This window comes from Xiphophorus maculatus, chromosome 16 (assembly GCF_002775205.1).
Source record: "Xiphophorus maculatus strain JP 163 A chromosome 16, X_maculatus-5.0-male, whole genome shotgun sequence".
NCBI classification, from domain to species: domain Eukaryota; kingdom Metazoa; phylum Chordata; class Actinopteri; order Cyprinodontiformes; family Poeciliidae; genus Xiphophorus; species Xiphophorus maculatus.
This window is the reverse complement of record NC_036458.1, coordinates 6532876-6551254: the sequence shown is the minus strand read 5'-3', so window position 1 is coordinate 6551254 and position 18379 is coordinate 6532876. Positions and strand designations below refer to the sequence as shown.

At 38.1% G+C, this 18379-nt stretch overlaps 2 protein-coding genes across 3 annotated transcripts; both read left to right on the top strand.

The window, feature by feature from the left end:
- Window positions 1-530: 530 nt before the first annotated feature.
- stard3 (StAR related lipid transfer domain containing 3) lies at window positions 531-11583 on the top strand. 2 transcript variants are annotated; one of them, XM_023349574.1, is made up of 15 exons: window positions 531-604; window positions 3122-3343; window positions 3440-3517; window positions 3677-3754; window positions 3851-3904; window positions 4211-4328; window positions 4409-4504; window positions 4604-4659; window positions 4746-4838; window positions 5623-5685; window positions 7933-8028; window positions 8118-8197; window positions 8359-8463; window positions 9384-9477; window positions 10012-11583. In XM_023349574.1, exons 2-15 carry the CDS (start codon window positions 3149-3151, stop codon window positions 10144-10146), a joined length of 1341 nt encoding a protein of 446 aa, XP_023205342.1. In that variant the 5' UTR covers window positions 531-604; window positions 3122-3148; the 3' UTR covers window positions 10147-11583. The 2 variants fall into 2 exon arrangements, with proteins under 2 accessions (XP_023205342.1, XP_023205341.1); XM_023349573.1 differs by having other exon boundaries at window positions 4208-4328.
- A 1893-nt stretch (window positions 11584-13476) lies between these two features.
- On the top strand, window positions 13477-17901 carry LOC102222337 (melanoregulin-like). Its single transcript, XM_005796682.2, has 7 exons — window positions 13477-13657; window positions 13878-13960; window positions 14043-14137; window positions 14274-14436; window positions 15916-16006; window positions 16091-16254; window positions 17021-17901. The coding sequence occupies exons 3-7, from the start codon at window positions 14043-14045 to the stop codon at window positions 17213-17215; spliced, it is 708 nt and encodes a 235-aa protein (XP_005796739.1). The 5' UTR covers window positions 13477-13657; window positions 13878-13960; the 3' UTR covers window positions 17216-17901.
- Window positions 17902-18379: the final 478 nt, after the last annotated feature.

Here is an 18379-nt window from a genome sequence, read left to right as displayed (position 1 = left end):
GAAAAAAACCTGCAGAAGATTTGGGGCAAGCTGAGGCTGAGGGTGAGTAGCGCGACCAGTCAGGACACTGCATTTGAGTATACTACCACATAATGTGCTAATAGGTAGTAGCCTGCCATATGTGGTAGGCCACTACCTATTATGTGACCAGAAAAACCAATACTGACTTTGAGTTAGATTGAACTGCAGGAAGCTAATATCAATGATTCATACAGCCTGCCTTACCAATTAAAATACAGATGTTTTCCACATTGCCAAGTGCTTCTAATTTCTACCTTATCCATACAGGTAGCAGTTATTACAGTCAAAAAAAGTTTTATTTCTGCTTTGTAAATGCATGAATGGAGAGATAATGAGCCATTGACGCTTTTTGTCATAATGCCGGCAAAAATTCAAAACTACTTTCACCCCTATTTATAAGAAATATACTTCTTGTCAAAACAACTAAAACCGGCTGTGCGGTCAGCGTGTTGAAATATGAGTCTTTGATATTTGTCACGTGACTCACCATTTGTCGGAGAAGTGTAGTGATGCATCTTGGTACAACAATTCATCTTTGGCAACTCCGGAAGACTCGCTAGCCGAGGATGTTGTGCTAAATCAAGTGAGTTTACTGCTTTAAATTACCCATATGAGCCTTTTCTAACAGTGTCTCTTGTATTTGTGATAGTATTTGCTATAGTTACCTCATGGAAATATATGATTATTTTATTTTACATTTGAAGTTGGTACCTGGTAAAACTTGTTAGGAAAAAGGTTTGTGAAGCTAACAGGGGAAAAGCTAGCGGCAGTGAGTGTCAGTTAGATACTTGATAACTTGATTTGTGCATGTTTAATGAATTTACTCTGGGTTTAGCTTGATAACCCGACAATGTTCTTTATTTGTTTCGCACTAGTAGCCACTTTGCTAACACACACAATTGGTTATTTGTTTGTAGCTTCGAGTAACGACTCGTCAGTCATGGGATTTCACACCAAATATAACCCGAACTTCTTGTGATGTAAACAGTCTTCGCTGTAGTTGGAGAGTCCTGGACTTATTTATCAATCCTAGGGCAAAGGGTCTTTAGAAATGGCTGCAGAGATAATTAGAAAGCACTCGGGTCTGAATGTTTGTCGGTTCATTGGCCTAATAAGCAGGCTGTTATACTGCTACATCTCTACTAAAACCCGATGTAATAGAGCAACCATTCTTATTTAAAAAATGATTCAGCACACCGTGAGTGATTTTAAAACACAAGCTGTCTGTCATGAACACTGAAGTGCATAAATAAATTGGTTTAATCGCAATGCAAGTTCAGCTAAAACAATTTATGAGGCCAGTTGGAGACCAAAGTAATGTTTAATGGTTCAGTGAATATTTTATGTTAAGTAGACCATGTTTAACTCAACCAAAAAAACAATTATCAAAATGAAACCATTTTCTTGCAAATTAAATGATGGTGCAGATGTTTTTAACGGCAGTTGTGCGAATGTTTCAGCTTAAATTTACCATAAGCAGCAGATAAGTCAAAGAAGAGGAAGTCTGGTAATGTGTAAACAGATGTCACATTTGTGGGAAGTATGATCAGGTTGATGGCAAAAGGACAATGAAAGCAATTGTTAACTTCATAAGCCAAAGTAATTGGTCCCATCTTTTAATATCACTTCTCCTGGTTGTCTGAAAAAAGCATAATACCTAGAAGGCTTCTTCGCTTGGTAATTTATTTACCACTATTACTTAGAAGTCATCAATTAGGCTCAAAATTATTGAATATTTTGAAGTCTTGCCAGATTAAGATTTAAAATTATCTTTCAGTTTTACCAAACACTTTCCTCTGACTCCAATTAAAATCATGGCTTAGGACAGGACCAGGCATAGTCCTGACTTAAATTTCACAATCTGTGGAACTAAAGGTTAATGCACAGGTGTTCCAAGCTCAAACATTGTGAGTGCAAAAACATTAATTGTCAGAAATGCAAGTGGGGATTTACAAACATTTAAATGCTAATAAACACTTTTTTATTGGTTATTGGAAATGGCATAAATAATTTTAGACAAAACTTGCGGAGACTCGTGCAGTGTAAATCGAGGGTGACAGAGAGTCGGCTGCATTCATTGAAACAATTTGTTTCATTTTTATTCACCTCCTTTACAACTACCAGGGCGTGGCGACATAACTACATTGTTTTCAAGCCTCACAATATGTTTCTTAAAGCACCGAGCTGTGGACTTGTTCCTCCAGCTCTGGGTATCTTCTGCCTTTATTTAGCTTCCCTCAAGGCTACAGACAGTAATGTTTAATCCCTCGCTCATGTTTCTCAGTATGAAACACATTTAACAAATCAGTAAAAAAAAAAAAAAAAAGCATTATGAAGAAGAAGAAAAAAACATATATAAGTTGCTCTGGACTGTAGAGGTGTTTCACACCAGCCTTGTTTAGTCCGTTTTAATGGTATTTTTATTTGTTTGCCTAGAAAGATCATTTGTTTGGGGAGGTGTGAATACACAATCTACCTGTGATATGGACAAAAAAGTGAACTCTGGTCCGACTAAAAAACTAGATCTTGCTTTTGATTGAAATAAACTCCGATGCCATTCAAATACATATGAGAATGCCAGAGACAGTTCCAAAAGCAGGAAGTGGACTATAGCGCAGGGCCTTCTGGGTAAATGCAACCAAAATAAACGTGTCGATCTAGCGCTGGTGGGGGAAATGGCTTGTGGTCTTTACCCAAAGACACAAACAAAATACTACAACACCTATAGTCAGATGCCACTCCATTTGTTTACATTTTGTGAATAAGGAGGTTGTGCTCAGTGCCTTCTTCTGAGGTTTTTGTGTCATTTCCTTCAGTGATTTGTGGTGCAGCGCCACCACTGGCAAGCGAGTGAACAGGTTGCTCAAAGGGTTTGGTTTGTTTCATAGCGTGAAAGCGAACTGCAGCAGCTAAAAATGTAACAATTGTTGTACTTTTGCTTCCCAAAGCGAGTCTACCGGACTATCAGTTGTGGAAACACCTGAAGTCACAGGACCACCCAAACTGAGAAAAAAGTGTGACTTATAGTCTGGAAAATACAGTACTTTGATGTGAGATTGAATCAACCCTATTTATTTATTTTTTTTCATTATTTTTGCAGAGGAAACATACCACTTTGGCAAAAGAGATGCAGGACGGGGGCAGCCTCCCTGCCATTGCCTCCCTGAACTCCTCCTACTCCACGTCGCTGACCCTCCCTAGCCCGTACCTCCTGCTTCCACCTGTGGCACGCAAAGCTGTCTCTGATGTCCGACGCACCTTCTGTCTCTTTGTGACCTTTGACCTCCTTTTCATCACACTTCTGTGGATTATAGAGCTAAATGTAAATGCGTGTTTATTCATAGACAGGTTTAAGATACAAAACTTCAATTCAATTGACTTCAGTAACCGTTTGGACTCCTCCCTTGTTGTCTTTCAGGTGACCGGTCCAATTTTGGATAATCTAGCAGATCAGGTCATCAGATATAAGTTCAAGTCTTCCTTCTTTGACATAGTCGTAAGTGCCCAATCCTTATTGCTTTGGTGTGAATCTAAATTTTATGATCTTGACTCTATTTGGGGAGCTTGGATGTACATTTCCTTCAGTCGAAAGCATTTGCAAAGTTTAGCACTTGGTGACATCATTTGCTTCCCCTTCTCTTCTTCTTCATGTCAGCTCCTTGCCTTGTTTCGTTTCCTCTGTCTACAAATTGGCTATGCAGCGTTTCGGTTGAAACACTGGTGGGTTGTCGCGGTAAGTCAGCTAAGACACAGCAAAACACAGTTATTCAAGTGAAAGTCTCCTATCTTTTCTGCCGAACATGAATAAGAGCTCAGTTATTTCTTGCAGATTTCAACTCTAGTGACCAGCGTCTTCCTCGTGGTGAAGGTCATTGTATCTGAAGTGAGTGCCTTACTGTTGCTGGACGTTCACAGTTCGGTTTGAGCAGCGCACGCTCATCAGCTGAAACCTCTTCAGCTTTTTCACTTCTGCTTTTTGAAATTCCCAGCGCCTGCTGACTGTTTTTGCATAGGCTTCATCAAGAAAAAATACTTATCTACTCCATCTATTTAAAGCACCAAGCCCTTCTCCCAAATAGATATAGCGTAATAAACCTCTTATCTTGTGCTGTAAGGACTTGCCTACATATGCATAATAAAAGTGAAAGTATACCCTTCTTTCTTTCTTCTTTCTCATTGTGCTCAGCAGCTCTTGTCCAAAAACGCCTTTGGTTATGTTTTACCCATCACCTCGTTTGTGGTGGCGTGGTTGGAAACCTGGTTCCTTGACTTCAAGGTTCTCACTCAGGAAGCCGAAAATGACCGAGGTGAGAGAAAAGTGACGAGTGCAAACACACCTCAACAGAAATTTACGTCCTCTTTAACTGATTTCTTCCTCTGACCTCAGCTTACCTAGCGGCATCGAACGCTGACAGAGCTTCTATGCTCTACTCCCACCCTGTTTCTGATGGACAGTTCTACTCTCCACCTGAATCCATTGCAGGTGATGGTCTTATAATATTTGCCATTCATCTTCTGTGTATTCTTGTTTCTTTCCTGATTTCTGCAAGCAGTCATTTTTTACTGATCTTTTTGTCTGAAGACTCAGACGAGTATTTGGATGAGGAGGGTCGCAGGTACAGCGCTGCCACATTTCAGGTACCTGCATCAGCGCCTGCTGACTGTTTTTAATTTAATGATCCTCCTCCTCTCGTTAATTTCTCCATATCTGGATCTCACTGCAGGAGAAGGAGTACATCAAGCAGGGTCAAGAGGCCATGACTGTGTTGGATGAGATCCTCTCCCAGGAGGAGAACTGGAAGCTTGAGAAAAGCAGCGTAAGGACATCTCTCCGGTTCTTCCCTCAAGCTGTTATTTCTGGGAATAAATTCAATCTTTTATGAGCGTACTGGTCAATTAATCCAAACAAAACATAGCTTTTGGAAAATGTTTTTCAATTTATGATTAAAAAAAAAAAGTCAATATCAAAATCATTTATGAGAGATTTTTCTTCACCTCATTGTTAATGGTATCGGGTAAAATAGTAAAGCTTGATGGAAATAGTTTCGTAGCTTTTCAAACCGAAAGAGAAACCCACTTCCTGTCTTGCAGCATTTTCTGGCAGTGATGAGTTGACATTATTTAAAGCTCAGATTTATTTTCCGCATTCTGAATTTCAAATGTTTTTCACAGACTCTTAAAAGTGGAAAAGGTGTGAAATTTAATTTTCACTTCATTGTCATGTGTGGAAAAGTGATTTTTTTTTTTACATTCTATAAAAGGTCAAATTTTAATTTCTTCAAGAAATGCTTTTTTTAAACTATAATTTTTAGCTATATTACATTCCTTTGGTTTGTCACAGCAAAACTTCACTTCATGTTTATCGTTTCATACATTTCTTTCTTAGACTTTTTGTCCATTTTCTCATTTAACAAACAAGCTGCAATTTGTTATATTTTGACTTGAGTAAATCTTAAAAGTTTTTATTTAATGTATTTATTTATGTATCTTTGTCTCATAGATTTTGAAGTAGATCTAGTCTAAAAAAAAAAAGATAAAATATGGAATTGTTTGGATTCCAGTAAAACCTTCTGATGCTGACAGGATTTTGTGTTTTGACAGGACACAGGAGACGCCGTCTACACTCTGGAGATGCTCAACTACGGAAAGATTTTTATTCTGAAGGTACTGCAAGCGTGAAACATTGTACTTCATTGTCATACAAAAAAAAAAAAAAAACACCAATCACATCTAACCTTGGTTTGTGTTTTTGCGCTTCAAAGGAGCTATACAAGTTCAGACTTTTTGTCCCTGACTATTTTTTATATTATTTACAAATCATTCAAGCATAAACATCTTCTCAGACTATATTATTTCTTCCAAAACCATTTGGAAGAAATAATACAATTGTGATTTCTACAGTGATATCTTAAAGCTAATTTCAGATAAAAGGGATGATTGTTCAGATGAGTTAACAGTAGATCAAATATCTTACTACTGCTGTCTTTTGTGAATTCACCAAAAAATCAGATAAAATGGAATTAAAGAGATTTCTCATAGTATAATTGGAAGGGATTTCTTAGTTAATGCATCTACATCAGATATGACATGAAATAAAATGGCTATACATCGTTTGCGGTAGTAGTTGGAGTGAATTTTGAAGCCATTTCTGATGTAAGGGGAACCTTTAGTATCGCGAGCTGTTTTACTTCTGCTTCCACATCAAAATGTAAACTATTGTTCGTCTGTTTCTTATGTTTTAAAAGATTTCCTTCTAATTTACACATCCGTCATAAAATGAACAGACTGTATTTGAAGAGTTTATTTTTATGATCTAAAATACAGTGATATCTTAAATTCAAAGGTGAGAGTCAGTGGAGATTTCCCTCGTTTATTGGGAAAGATTATAAAAAGGGCTGTAACAGTTAATCGAATTATTCGAGCTCCTTGATTACTAAAATCCTTCAACACTTTGTTAAACTGTATTTTAATATTTAATCCACTGTGTTCCAACCGGATAAGTGTTTTTGTTCCGCAGCGCTCTCACTTCCCTTAATGAGCTGCTGGTGAATGCTAAATGCTATTAGCATAACATTGGGTTAAGCCCAGTTCAGACTACACGATTTTAGAATTGTCGGCCGATTTTCAAAACCTGAGAGACCACACACTAGCCGACCAAAATCGTAGGTGTAACGTGTTCGATCGGCCCGATCGTGCATTGTGTGGTGTTCAGCCAGCCACACAGCAAGAGCAGCAAACCACACATGAACTGATTTCTCACCAACATTCAGGTTCCAGACCGAAAATACAGGAAAAGCCCACTACAACACACGTGAATTTAGAGTAAACAAACATGGCCGACAACGTAGAAGAAATAGCGACAGTTTGTGAGCTTATTTTAAACATAAAAGATGCAACAAAAAGAAAAGGCATTGGATAAAAGCGTGGAAATGCGGCGGCTTTATTTTTTTAAAAGCTATGTTTTTTTTGTCTATACCATTTGTGTATTTAGATTATTTTCTGTTCTGTCGTCTCTTTAAGCTTCATCGGTTAATTAGTATCTGCTGTTTTAATGTTTACAATTACATTGAGAACAATATGCACAAAATAATGGCTACAAGTCCAGTTAACTAATTTTAAAACCAGGCATTAATCAATGTTTTACGAGTGACAATTACATTCTGTAAGCCTCAAGCCCTGACTGAATGAATAAAATTATCGTTATAACCCTTTTATGTCACGTTAACGGTGAACAGCTGAAAAATTACCGGAATCAACTGTGGTAGCAGTTTCGCTCCAAATCCTCTCCTTGTCATTTCTGTGGGTATTCTTTGCACAAAATGTTGAATAAACATTAATGTTGTTTCCACATATCATCTCTGATGTCCGCTGGACTCTGGGTTGCGCCACCTTAGCTGTTTGGGGTTCCTCTCCGTGCTTTCTGAGGGGAAAGTATGGAGGGGAATCCGTGCTTTCTTATTGACTACCTGTCACATTCAACAAGCTACGTTCTCGCTACCAGTCAGGGAAAACCCCACACTCTGCGATAATCCAGCATGTTGAATATGTCCGATTTCAGATGGGAGCGGTCTACCGACTGGACCCGATCAGTCGTAACACACCACACACTGCAGGATGATTGGTTATGATTATCGCAAGTGACAATCTTAGAATGCAGGATGTTCTAAGATTGTCATAAGGGGGAAATCGGGGCAAAAAATCGTGTAGTGTGAACTGGGCTTTACCAAATGTTCCCCTCGTCAGTTAACCTCCTTGTTCACCCTTTTTTTTATGACCCAGCAGTAAGTCTGCTATGATCATAAAATCATCTCCTGAAGCATGATGTACTTTGGTCCTCTTTTTGTTTTTTCTCTGCATTTTTTCATCTTTTACTTTATTCTTCAGATTTTGTGCCTTATTTCATTTGCTCAGGCCTTTATGCAGTGTCCCCCGGAGTTCGTTTATCAGGAGACAATTATGCAACCAGAGAAAATAGCTGAGTGGACCAAAACAGTTATTTCCTGCCAGGTGATGCACCTCTTTGTTAGATCAAACATTTTCCATTGAGAAGTTTTGCAGAATTAAAACTTAATAGTGCACTGTCCTTTTGGCCTCAGGTCCTCCAGAGAGTTGACGACAACACTTTGGTAACACACGACATTGCCGCTAGCGTGGGGGGAGGCATCGTGTCTTCCAGGTACATCAGCACAGCAAAGATCGGGCTTCCTTACATCTCTTACTTTTTTCCTTCTGAAAGGATTTGTTTATTTTGTTTCAGATTTCTTGCCTGAAACAAAGTAAGTTGATTTTATTTATGCGCTTTCTGTTTTTTTTTTGTTTTTTTTTAATCTCTTTAAGGGACTATGTTAATGTTAGACGAATCGAACGCAGACAAGACTGTTACATTAGTGCTGGCATATCAACCAACCATGATGCCAGGCCGCCGAGTGATCGCTGTGTCAGGTCAGTTCATGCCTTCACCTGGATTTCTGTCATCTGTCATAAACCAGAACTTGTTTTCAACAAGTAATTGTTTTAAAAGGATCCAGCACTAGTTGAACATGTTGACCTAAATATTATGTAGTTTCCCTATAAACTAAAATATTGCTGTTTGTGAAACGCCAAAACTCCTAATTACTTCAGAAATAAACATCTTTTGTTATATTTTTCACCCATGGAGGTTGCCATTTTTTCCACTGATGGGTTGATGACGTCATTAGGTCCATTCTGTCCTGGAATCTACAGAGTAAACACAGGAAGGCTAACTTTACCTGAATTGCTGTTTATTATATTGTGTTTGACTGGTGTAATTTTAGGTGATGCTACACTGTGTGCCTGTTCGCTGTAATTTAAAAAGGAAAAAAAAGTCAGGCGAATCTGGATAATTTCCCATGATATCTTGTTATTTCTAGTTCCGATCAATTTCAATGCACTCCGGTTCAAATTAAAAAGGCTTAATGACTTTACTCATCACTGTTTTGGCTGGAGGAGCCAGGCAGTTGGACCAATTTGACGTCATTTACCCAGAATGCACTGCAGCGTGAACAACATGGCGACATTTCTGTGAATATTTTATTAAAATTTACAAAAACTAAATAACCTACAGTATTATTACTGTATTGTTTTTACATCTAAGATAAATATTTCCCAAAAAAGGTTTATTTTTATACCTAATTGTGGATCCCTTTAAGGATTACATAAGTGTTCCCTTCTTCCTACTCCTTTTAAAAAAAAAAAAGTAGTGGTAAACAAATAATCTTGTTCTTGTTTATGTATGCACATGTTTTCTCTGTCCTACTAATAAAATCTTGTTTGAATTAAATGAATCAAAATCAATTTGTAACTTTTTTTACTTCCTGGTTGCTTTTTATTGGTTGTTCTAGGGGAGAAAATCGCCCAGGAGGATTTGTGGTTCTGAAATCCAGCAGTAACCCATCTGTCTGCACATTCATCTGGGTCCTCAACACAGATTTTAAGGTGGGGAATATGAACACAGAAATCTTTGTCCTTTTTTTTGCATGTAAGACATAGGGTTGCAGTCCTTTCCTCTTCTTCATCACTTGATCTTGCGTCTTCCTCCAAACCTGCAGACATATCGCTCAAATCTTTGCTGAAACTGCTCACAACTTCCACTGTTTGTATACAATTGTTTACGCTTTGACTTACCCTCATTACTTTTGACCCAGTTACTACAGATGAAAAATGCGACACTCACAATGCCATGGAATTTATAGTAGCCTGTGAAAAATACTTATTAAAGTCTTTTGTGTACACAGAATGAAAGCGCAGTAGTCAGTCTTTTTAAATCAATTGGTTGTAAGTGGTTTTATTGTGTCAGTGACACTTTAAGGACTTCTTCATAAAGCCTGAAGGATTATTTCTCATTTTAAGGTTGGTAAGGAAGTTTGGCAACATGTAGGTAAATTTCAAAGCAGATTCAAAACTCTTTGACAGAACAGTCTATGTAAATATGTTCAGTCAAACACCTAACCTTCAGTTGTTCTTTTTTAGGGCCATCTGCCCCGCTATCTCATCCACCAGGCCCTACCTTCCGGCATGTTTGAGTTTGTGAGCCAGTTACGGCAACGCATCGCTGACCGTAATCCCTCCCTTTACCAATTACGTTGTCCTCCTCATCAACCATGAAGCCTAAAGAAAGGCAGCCTGGGAGGCAGAACTCCTGAACTCCAGTCATTAACCTGAGGAGTGGAGGCGTCATCCTGTGGAGCTCCTCAGCTGAAGGGATGCGCGGCCAGCTACCGTAACTGAACTGACTTTACCTGTAAGCATAGGAGGCCATATTTCAGATCAAACAGAGTGATTTGGACAGAACAAATGATTATCTTCAAACTATTTTTTTCACATTTGACTGTTACTCTGACTCCCACTAGGACATGGGATTTGTTCTGAGTTCAGGTGCGCCGCACTCTCTCTTTCATGAGGAGAGGATCTGTGAGAACTGTTGTCACAGAACAGAAGCATCTCAAAACCTATTGTTGTTTATCGTTTATTAATTTGCTGCTTTTCTTTCTTTTTTCTGCACCTTCTTTACACCTTCCTGCCTACATATAACAGCCATATTCTTATTATTTAAAAAAATACTGTTATAGATGAAGAGGATGCACTATTACCTGCTCACCACTAGAGGGCGACATGACCAATGTAGATTGGGAAATGGCTTAGTTTTTTTTCTGCAGTACAACAGTAAAATCTGTTGTACTGCCCTGTTGTTCCAGGGTTTTTAACCAGTTTTTTGTGATTTCCACAGTGATATCTTAAAGCTAATTTCAGATCAAAGGGACGATTGTTCAGGCGAGCTAAAAGTAGATCAGACATCTTACTACTGCTGTCTTTTGTGCCAATCACCTCATGTGGCCTTGTTGGGGGCAGAATAATGAGCTGGAGTAATTACATGATTTACTAATAAATTGAAGTTGCAATTTATTTCGTCATGCGTGTGAGACATGGATCAAACTTTTCATTTCTTCAAAACTCAGCTTGTAATGATGGAAAAACGTCCCCTTCAGCTTAGTGTTATTAGTCTGCATACTGGTGGTACCACGCTCCTCAAAAATCATCATGGTTCAAAGGTAATTGTCCTGAAATGTGGGTAAAAAGTTGTGGGGTTCTTTTTTACAGAAACTTCAGTTATTTTTCCTAAAGGAACACATTTGTGGATTTGACTTTGAGGAATTTTGTTTTTGGATGCTGCAATTAATATAGGTGGAAAAAGAGCTGTGTAAGACGTCTGAAATATTTGGGTAATAACATTACTCAAATGTATTTGTTTTGACTTTTTAAGGTTCCAACAAAAGGAATTTCATGTGAAAAAATGTAAACGATGTGCCTTCATTGCAGTAATATAATATACTGGGCGTATTGCTTTTTTGTTCTTTTTTGTATATTTCCTCTGATGGTCTGTTGATGCACGAGAAGCCTGCTTGTTTACTTTTTCAATATTAGTTCGCAGATCACTTTGTAATTCATTTTAACATCAAACATGTTAATTCAAAGCCATCACTACTGACCAACTGTTTTTACTGAATCTTAAGTGTCTTATATGTAATAAAACATCAACACCTATCTTGAGATTTCTTTTTTTTTCACAAATACAGGTATAATTCAAACTGAGACCAATGTTTTGATTTTGTTTCTTTTTTTCTACTTTAGTAACAAAACAGCACAAATGTTTGACAAATTTCAGGTCATAAACAGCTTTCATAAACCGTTATTTTTCCAGTTATGGTCGATTTTTCATACATCTTTTTCGCCAACAAAACTCTTAGTTGTGAGATTTTTTTTTTTGTCATTTTTCATGTTTAACTCTTTATTGCTTTGCAGAGGGTTGATGATGATAAAGTTAGTGAAATGTAATAACAGAAAACATTTAAAGGTCTTTGAGTTTTTGCATTCCGGTTCCACCACATTTTTTTATTGTTATTCCACCACTTTGATTTTCTTTTCTCATGGTGAGAAAATATGGGGGGGGGTTCAGTTTTTTTTTGTTTGAATCATCAGCATGTTGAAAATACCAGTGATTAAATTTTCTAGTAACGTTCAGTTCCATCAAACATATCCCTCTAATCACAATACAGGGACATTTGGAAGAGAAACTGGCCTGCAGCACCACATATTAGGTTTAGAGTGGGAATCATATGCTCTTCCATCTTGTTTCACACCAGGCATACCGTCGTACCAAAATATGTTGGCATTATCGGAGCTTCCGGATAACTTTGTGCATTGCTCTGACAAAGTCCTGCCTGTTTCCACAAAGCTCTTCCTTAAAGCTGTGCTCCTGCAGAATAGCGGGAGCAGCAATTAGCAAACACTTGGTGGAACAACACATCTGCTGAGCTTATCGTGCGAAATACATCTCAGTTCAATGCTCCGAAGAAGCGTAAACAGGATAATAGAGGAACATTTTTGTGATGCCGTGCTGAAGGTGAAGTGTCGGAAAGAGTAGGAGCTTCTTAACCTTCCCACGGTCTTAGTGCGATGCTCAGGAAGAGGACAGCAGATGTCATGGTCGGACAACAGAGAAGTGATGGGGGTGTCCATTAGCCTTAGTCAGTTCCCAAAACCACACACACACAAAAAAGACTTGTAAAAGATCACGCAAGGTTCACTGTCGTAGGACTGCGGGAGGATTAAATTGACGACAACCCAATTTCAAAGTGTCAAATTGTGAACTCAAGTATTTATTAGGTTGTGTTTTATATGTACAGCACTTTTATAACAACTGAAGGTAACATATCTGTTTGATTGCCATATAAAATGATGCTATGTGCCTGGAAATAACTAATAAGTAAAAATATCTCCAAACTCAGTGATAATACTGGCTCTTTAATTGTAAAATGAATGTGTGATCTTTGATCAACTGAAAATTGACGCTCATACTAAAACAAAATCACCATTTATTTCCATATTATTGGTCTAATCTTGGTCTTTGAAATGTAGAAATTGTACTATGTTTGATCTAAATATAGAATCACTTCATATCAATGGACTTGGTCTTATTGAGAAGTACAGTATTTATCTGCTACGCATTCTGCTGGTGTTTAGGTATTGAAACAATGACACCTTGCATTACAGCTTTAAGGTTACATTTCAACCGTAAACCAACATTAGCAAATCAGGGTTATCAGAAGTTAATTCCACATGCTACGATTTCAAGTTGGATCTCAATATTCACTGTACCTTTGTAGAAATCGGGTTCTTTTTTAAGAAAAAAAAAAAAGAAGAAATGAAAACAGTTATAAAGTTTTGCTGCCCTTATTTACAGTCTATGAAACTGCGAGTAATAAAATTAAACCTTGAATCTACCGTGGTAGATTTCATACAGTACGGACAATTAGTCCTACCGCTGTAGAAAGGAGATGTGTTGTCCTCGGGGTCCAAAACAGAATTCATAGGACCGGACACGAAGCAGCTCACATGATAGTGCTGTGACTGTCTTCTGAGGTTATGGGTGTGTGAATGTTTTTTTTTTCCTTATCGATGAGAGCAAAAACCCCTTTAGTGCTCTTATTGTCCTCTATGTGAGTCTGATAAGAAACACCAGTCGTCGGGATGCCGTCTCCCTGAGCTTTTCCAGACAAATATCTGAGTCACTGTGGAGCCGAGGTGAGATCGTGGAAAATGGGAGGCTGAAAATCAGGTAGAGATAGAATTTAAGTTATTTTCAATGTCTTTGAATTTACTGTCTGTTTTACATCTGAAAAATATATATTTTCAAGATTCACTAAAGTGGACAATATAAATGTTGTTGCAACTGCCTATTTTTCTGTTACCCAATGTTTTAATTTTGTTTTCTGAAATATTACCCGCTAATTGAGAAATTTTTGGAAAAATAAAAAGAAACAAAAACATTTCTTCAGAGCATCCACCGGGTATTCGGAGCTGCAGAAGTGCCACTAGTTGCTTTGAAGGAGCGAGGAAAGTGCAACGTCTTTTAACCAAGGTAAAAAAATAAAAATAAAACCTCCATCTGGACTTTGTGGTATTGTGCAACCCTGCAACCAGTTCATCCTTGTTCCTTTTAGATGGGTTCGGCTTTCAAGAGGTTCTGCATGCAGTTCTGCTGCTGCTGCTGTGCTGAAGACGAGGACGAAGAGGAGGAAAAGCAGCCTCTTGTAACGTAAGACAGCGATTTAAAAAAAGAGAAATAATTTTCCGCTCCTGCTGATCCTAGAACCATTTGATTGATGCTGAAAGAAACCATGGAATCTTTCTTAATGCCAGTGATTGAGTTTTGCTGTGTCTCATCAACACAGTCCAGATCCACTGGATTATTTTACTCGTGAAGTCCAGAAGAGACGAGACGAGGAGACCAACCTGTGGAGTGAACCCGGAGACCCCAGCCACTCGGAGAGAGCTGATGACCGAACGCTTCACACCCTGCTTCAGGCCAGGAATAAAACCCGCATTGGATCCACGGTATGTAGAGGAATCGAAAAAGGAACAAAAAAAACACTAACAAATAAAAACAACTGATATACTGTATTCTTGTGTTTTAATGCATGTTTTATATGTTAAATAAATACAGTGCTGTAAAAGCTTTTGCCAGCTTACAGATGTCTTCTGTTTTTGTCAGTGAAATGCTTCAAGCACATTTTAATCTTCGAGAAAGCCTGAGTAAATAAAATAGTTTTCAAATTATGTATTTTTTTAGTTAAAGACATTTAACTAAAAAACAAGAAACAATTTATACAAACTATCTAAGTCTATGTGAAAAGATTATTTCCCTCCTTTTTAAACCATGAGTTACCTGTAAGTCTCCATCCACACACAGAATCAAGACATTTTTTAAACAGAACCTGTCAAACAATATGAAATAGGCTTAATTAGATAGCTTTTATAAAAACATACATATATTTTTTACATATTAAAACAATCACTATGTTGTGACAGTTTAATATCAGAAAGATAATCTGTGAAAAAAATGTAACTCCTCAGACTCCTCCCAGTGGTCCTACTGCCATCTGCAGAAATACACCGCTCCTAGTCAGGAACAACCAATCAGAGGCAGGGGGGAGACCTTAGCAGTGTCTATCAGGCTCATGTTGTTCAAGTTCAAGATTTAATGCACTAATGATGGAGAAACAACCTTATGTTACAAGAAAACTGCCAATTGTGTTGTGTTCAGGGCTGGGAGGGCTGCAACGCATCAGCACAAGAGCAAAGGGAGAAATCTGTAAAGTGTGATTGCTCACATTTTGAGGCCAAGTCTCAGAACTCCATGCTATAGCTTTAAAGATGTCTAAGAGCAAAACGTTATGCCCTCATCTAAAGAAATTCAAAAACATGTTACAAACAAAAACACTGACATCCATCCAGGAGTGGCTACCTACCAACATCCCTTCAAGATTCCTTAAAGAACTTATGCAATCTTACACAACAGAACGGAAAACAACATCTAACATCCCGAAGGCCTCACTTGGCCTTCAGAACATCATCCTTACAGGCAAGCATGGTGGTGGTAGTGTGATGCCCTGGAGCTGGACGAAAACATGGATTCTGCTCTGTAGCAGAAACCTCGGAAGGTGAAAGTCTGTCTCATCTCTGTTTGTGCAACAGAACAAAGAATCAAAACCAGCAAATTCAGGGCTAAACAAAAGAAAGTGAAGGTTACAGAGCAGCCTATTTCCTTAATCATGTATAAACTCATCACTAGTTATTGCAAATGTTTTATGTCACAAATTGAAAATTGCTATTTGTAACTACTCAGGTTGTCTTTGATATTAAAATTTGTTTGAAAAACTTAAATATGTAAGTGTGACAGAAGAGCAAAAAGAATACATCTTTAAAGAGGGAGAATTTTTTTTATAGCCCTTTCTACATTTTATTAGTCTATGTTGATCAAAGCAAACCTTAACAGGACAGAAAAAAAAAATATTTTTTTACCCTGTCCTGCAGGGCTATCGTCGCCTGAGTGTCGACATCGAAGCCATGAGAGATACACGCAGAGAAGTCAGAGACAAATGGAAAACCATCCTGGAGAACCTGGGTAAAACTAAATGATACACAGATGAGGAACACCATTAGCAAAACACAGCTGCCTTTGTTGAGGCTATTTATCGTTTTGTTCCAGGTTTTATGGCAGAGGCAGACTCTCTGCTGACAGTATCTGCTGGTGCCTCAGCTGACCGCATGCGTAACGCCCCGGCAGCACGTGCCATGCTGCACACGTTGCACACGGAGACCTCCATCTTCTGCTCCAAGGAGGCCCCACCAGAGAGATATCTGTTCATCATTGTGAGAAAAGGCCCCAAAAATAACTTTGCACTTCTGTATCAAAACAGGAGGACTAAAGCATCTCATTTTAGTTGGTTAGCTTTAGCATCTCAAAGTATTGTTCTACCTTAGTAATAGAGCTTGAATCCAAAAATCACCTTATTGTTTTGAGTGGGCACTACTTTATACATTTCAAAACTTTTGTCACTTTTAATTTTGTGCTTATTAAACAGAAGATTATATACATCTTTTCAAGCAGGTATATGATGGTAGTGCATCATATAAGATATGATGCACCACCAGTGATTTTCCTGTGTGAAGTGGATTATGAGAATGGAAAATATAAAGCGTCTCTGGTCATAGTAACTGTGTAAAATGCAAAAAAAAAGAAAAAAACCATTAAAGTGGTTTACCTGAATGCTATTTTATTAATTTCTACATTTATCTATTGGGAGTTGGAATAACAAGATCCTTTCTCATTTTGTTTCAATCAGGAAGATCATTGGTGTCAATAATCATCAGCTTCTTTTTGCAAACAAAGGCTTAAAATAGCTTTTGCATAAACTGCTACAAAGTTTTTAAGATTGGAAATATTTTAAGATGGTAGCGGTTCACTTTGGTCTTGGCCTCTCATTACCTTCAGCCTCAGTTATCAACTTGCTGTTAGATATTACCTTCTTATAAAGATTTAACAGAAAATTTCTTCTGCATTTTTGAGCTGTTCCTTTAAAATTAAAAACATAATATGTTATATTATATCCACCTTTTTCCTTCTTCACCTCTGCAGGATCGCCTTCTTTACCTCGACATCGGTGAAGATTTCTTGGCCAAGGCGAAGCGGTTTTACCCTCCGAAGGACGACTCTGACGAGGAGATGCCGGGCCTGGCCATAAACCTGCCGCTGCTGCTGGCCAGGGTCGAGGCCATGAACGGACGTGGCAATGACGACGATGAAGAGGACGACAGTGAAAAAGATGATTAAAAACTGATCCAATGAGGTCTGCTGGCTTGCAGTGATGACAGACAGCAGCCAGGGGGCAGTAGCCATCAATCTTGATTACCTTCAGGTGGCTGAAGCTGCTGCAGGCTGAATATCTTCTTCTTCTACCCTAACTTCAAGGGTTAAATCATTTCTGTTTTCTTTCTTCCAAAAGAAGCGGAGACTATTACAAAATTTCAGAAATATTAATTCGCTGTGAGAGTGTTTTTCTCCCTTCCGCAGAGTTTGAAGCGTGTTCATTGTTCACTTGCTGAGAACCTTCAGGGTAGCAATGATTTTTTCAGCAGAGCCCCTTTATCTTTTGTCCTGTGATTATCAGCACTTCCAGTCAATCACATGATTTGTGCAAGCACTCTATAAACAGTCTGGCTATCTAATGTCACAATTATTATTTTTTAAATAATTAACATCAATTATTTCTGTTTATTTCATCAGCACTTGTTTGAAGTCTGCATTTGGTTTCAGATTAAATTGGAAAAAGAGAATGAAAATTGCGAAATCATTACCGTATGTTGAACGTTATGAAGTGATTATGTGTGCGACTGAGACGGCCTTCAGGTGATGTGTGTGGGAGGGTATTTTTCCTTCCAACAAGCTATGGAAAATGTGAAAAACATCTAAGTAAGTCTTTGTGTTTGTTCATGATTGAATAAAAGTTTCTGCCTAAAGCCTCTTGTTTGTGCAGAATCACATGTTAGTGTGTTGGCCTAACTTTAGACTTTAGTCTAAAATGATGAACATTTTTGCCTTGAGCGGCATTACAATACCGCCATTCACACGCCTTGAACATTTTCGCATTTTATCACTTTAGAACCACAAGCATCAACATGTTTTATTAAGATTTTATGCCATAGACAGACACAAAATAGTACAGACTCTAAAACCCTTCTTCTATCCACTTTAATCAGATATCTCTAAATAAAACCAAACAGTCTTTCTGTGTTTAATCTCAGCCTCAGAGGTTTTGAGAGACAATTTGCAAAACTCAAAATCCCAATAATGTGGGAAATTGACAAAAGGTGCAAGAGGTATAAACACTTTTGAAAGGTTTTTCTTTGAACTTGAAACGTTGGGTTTCTTGCAGCCGCACGTGGCCCCTGCTGTTGTCTTCTCTTGGCTGGTTCTGTTCTGCCCTGATTCGATGTC

What these genes read in the sequence shown, in the direction of transcription:
- stard3 (XM_023349573.1), top strand. Translation starts at nt 3,149, where the DNA reads ATGCAGGACGGGGGCAGCCTCCCTGCCATTGCCTCCCTGAACTCCTCC. An exon ending in TGTGGATTATAGAGCTAAAT is followed by an intron (nt 3,344 to 3,439) that starts GTAAATGCGTGT and finishes GTTGTCTTTCAG; the next exon opens with GTGACCGGTCCAATTTTGGA. An exon ending in TGAAGGTCATTGTATCTGAA is followed by an intron (nt 3,905 to 4,207) that starts GTGAGTGCCTTA and finishes CATTGTGCTCAG; the next exon opens with CAGCTCTTGTCCAAAAACGC.
- LOC102222337 (XM_005796682.2), top strand. Translation starts at nt 14,043, where the DNA reads ATGGGTTCGGCTTTCAAGAGGTTCTGCATGCAGTTCTGCTGCTGCTGC. An exon ending in AAACCCGCATTGGATCCACG is followed by an intron (nt 14,437 to 15,915) that starts GTATGTAGAGGA and finishes CCTGTCCTGCAG; the next exon opens with GGCTATCGTCGCCTGAGTGT. An exon ending in AGAGATATCTGTTCATCATT is followed by an intron (nt 16,255 to 17,020) that starts GTGAGAAAAGGC and finishes TCACCTCTGCAG; the next exon opens with GATCGCCTTCTTTACCTCGA.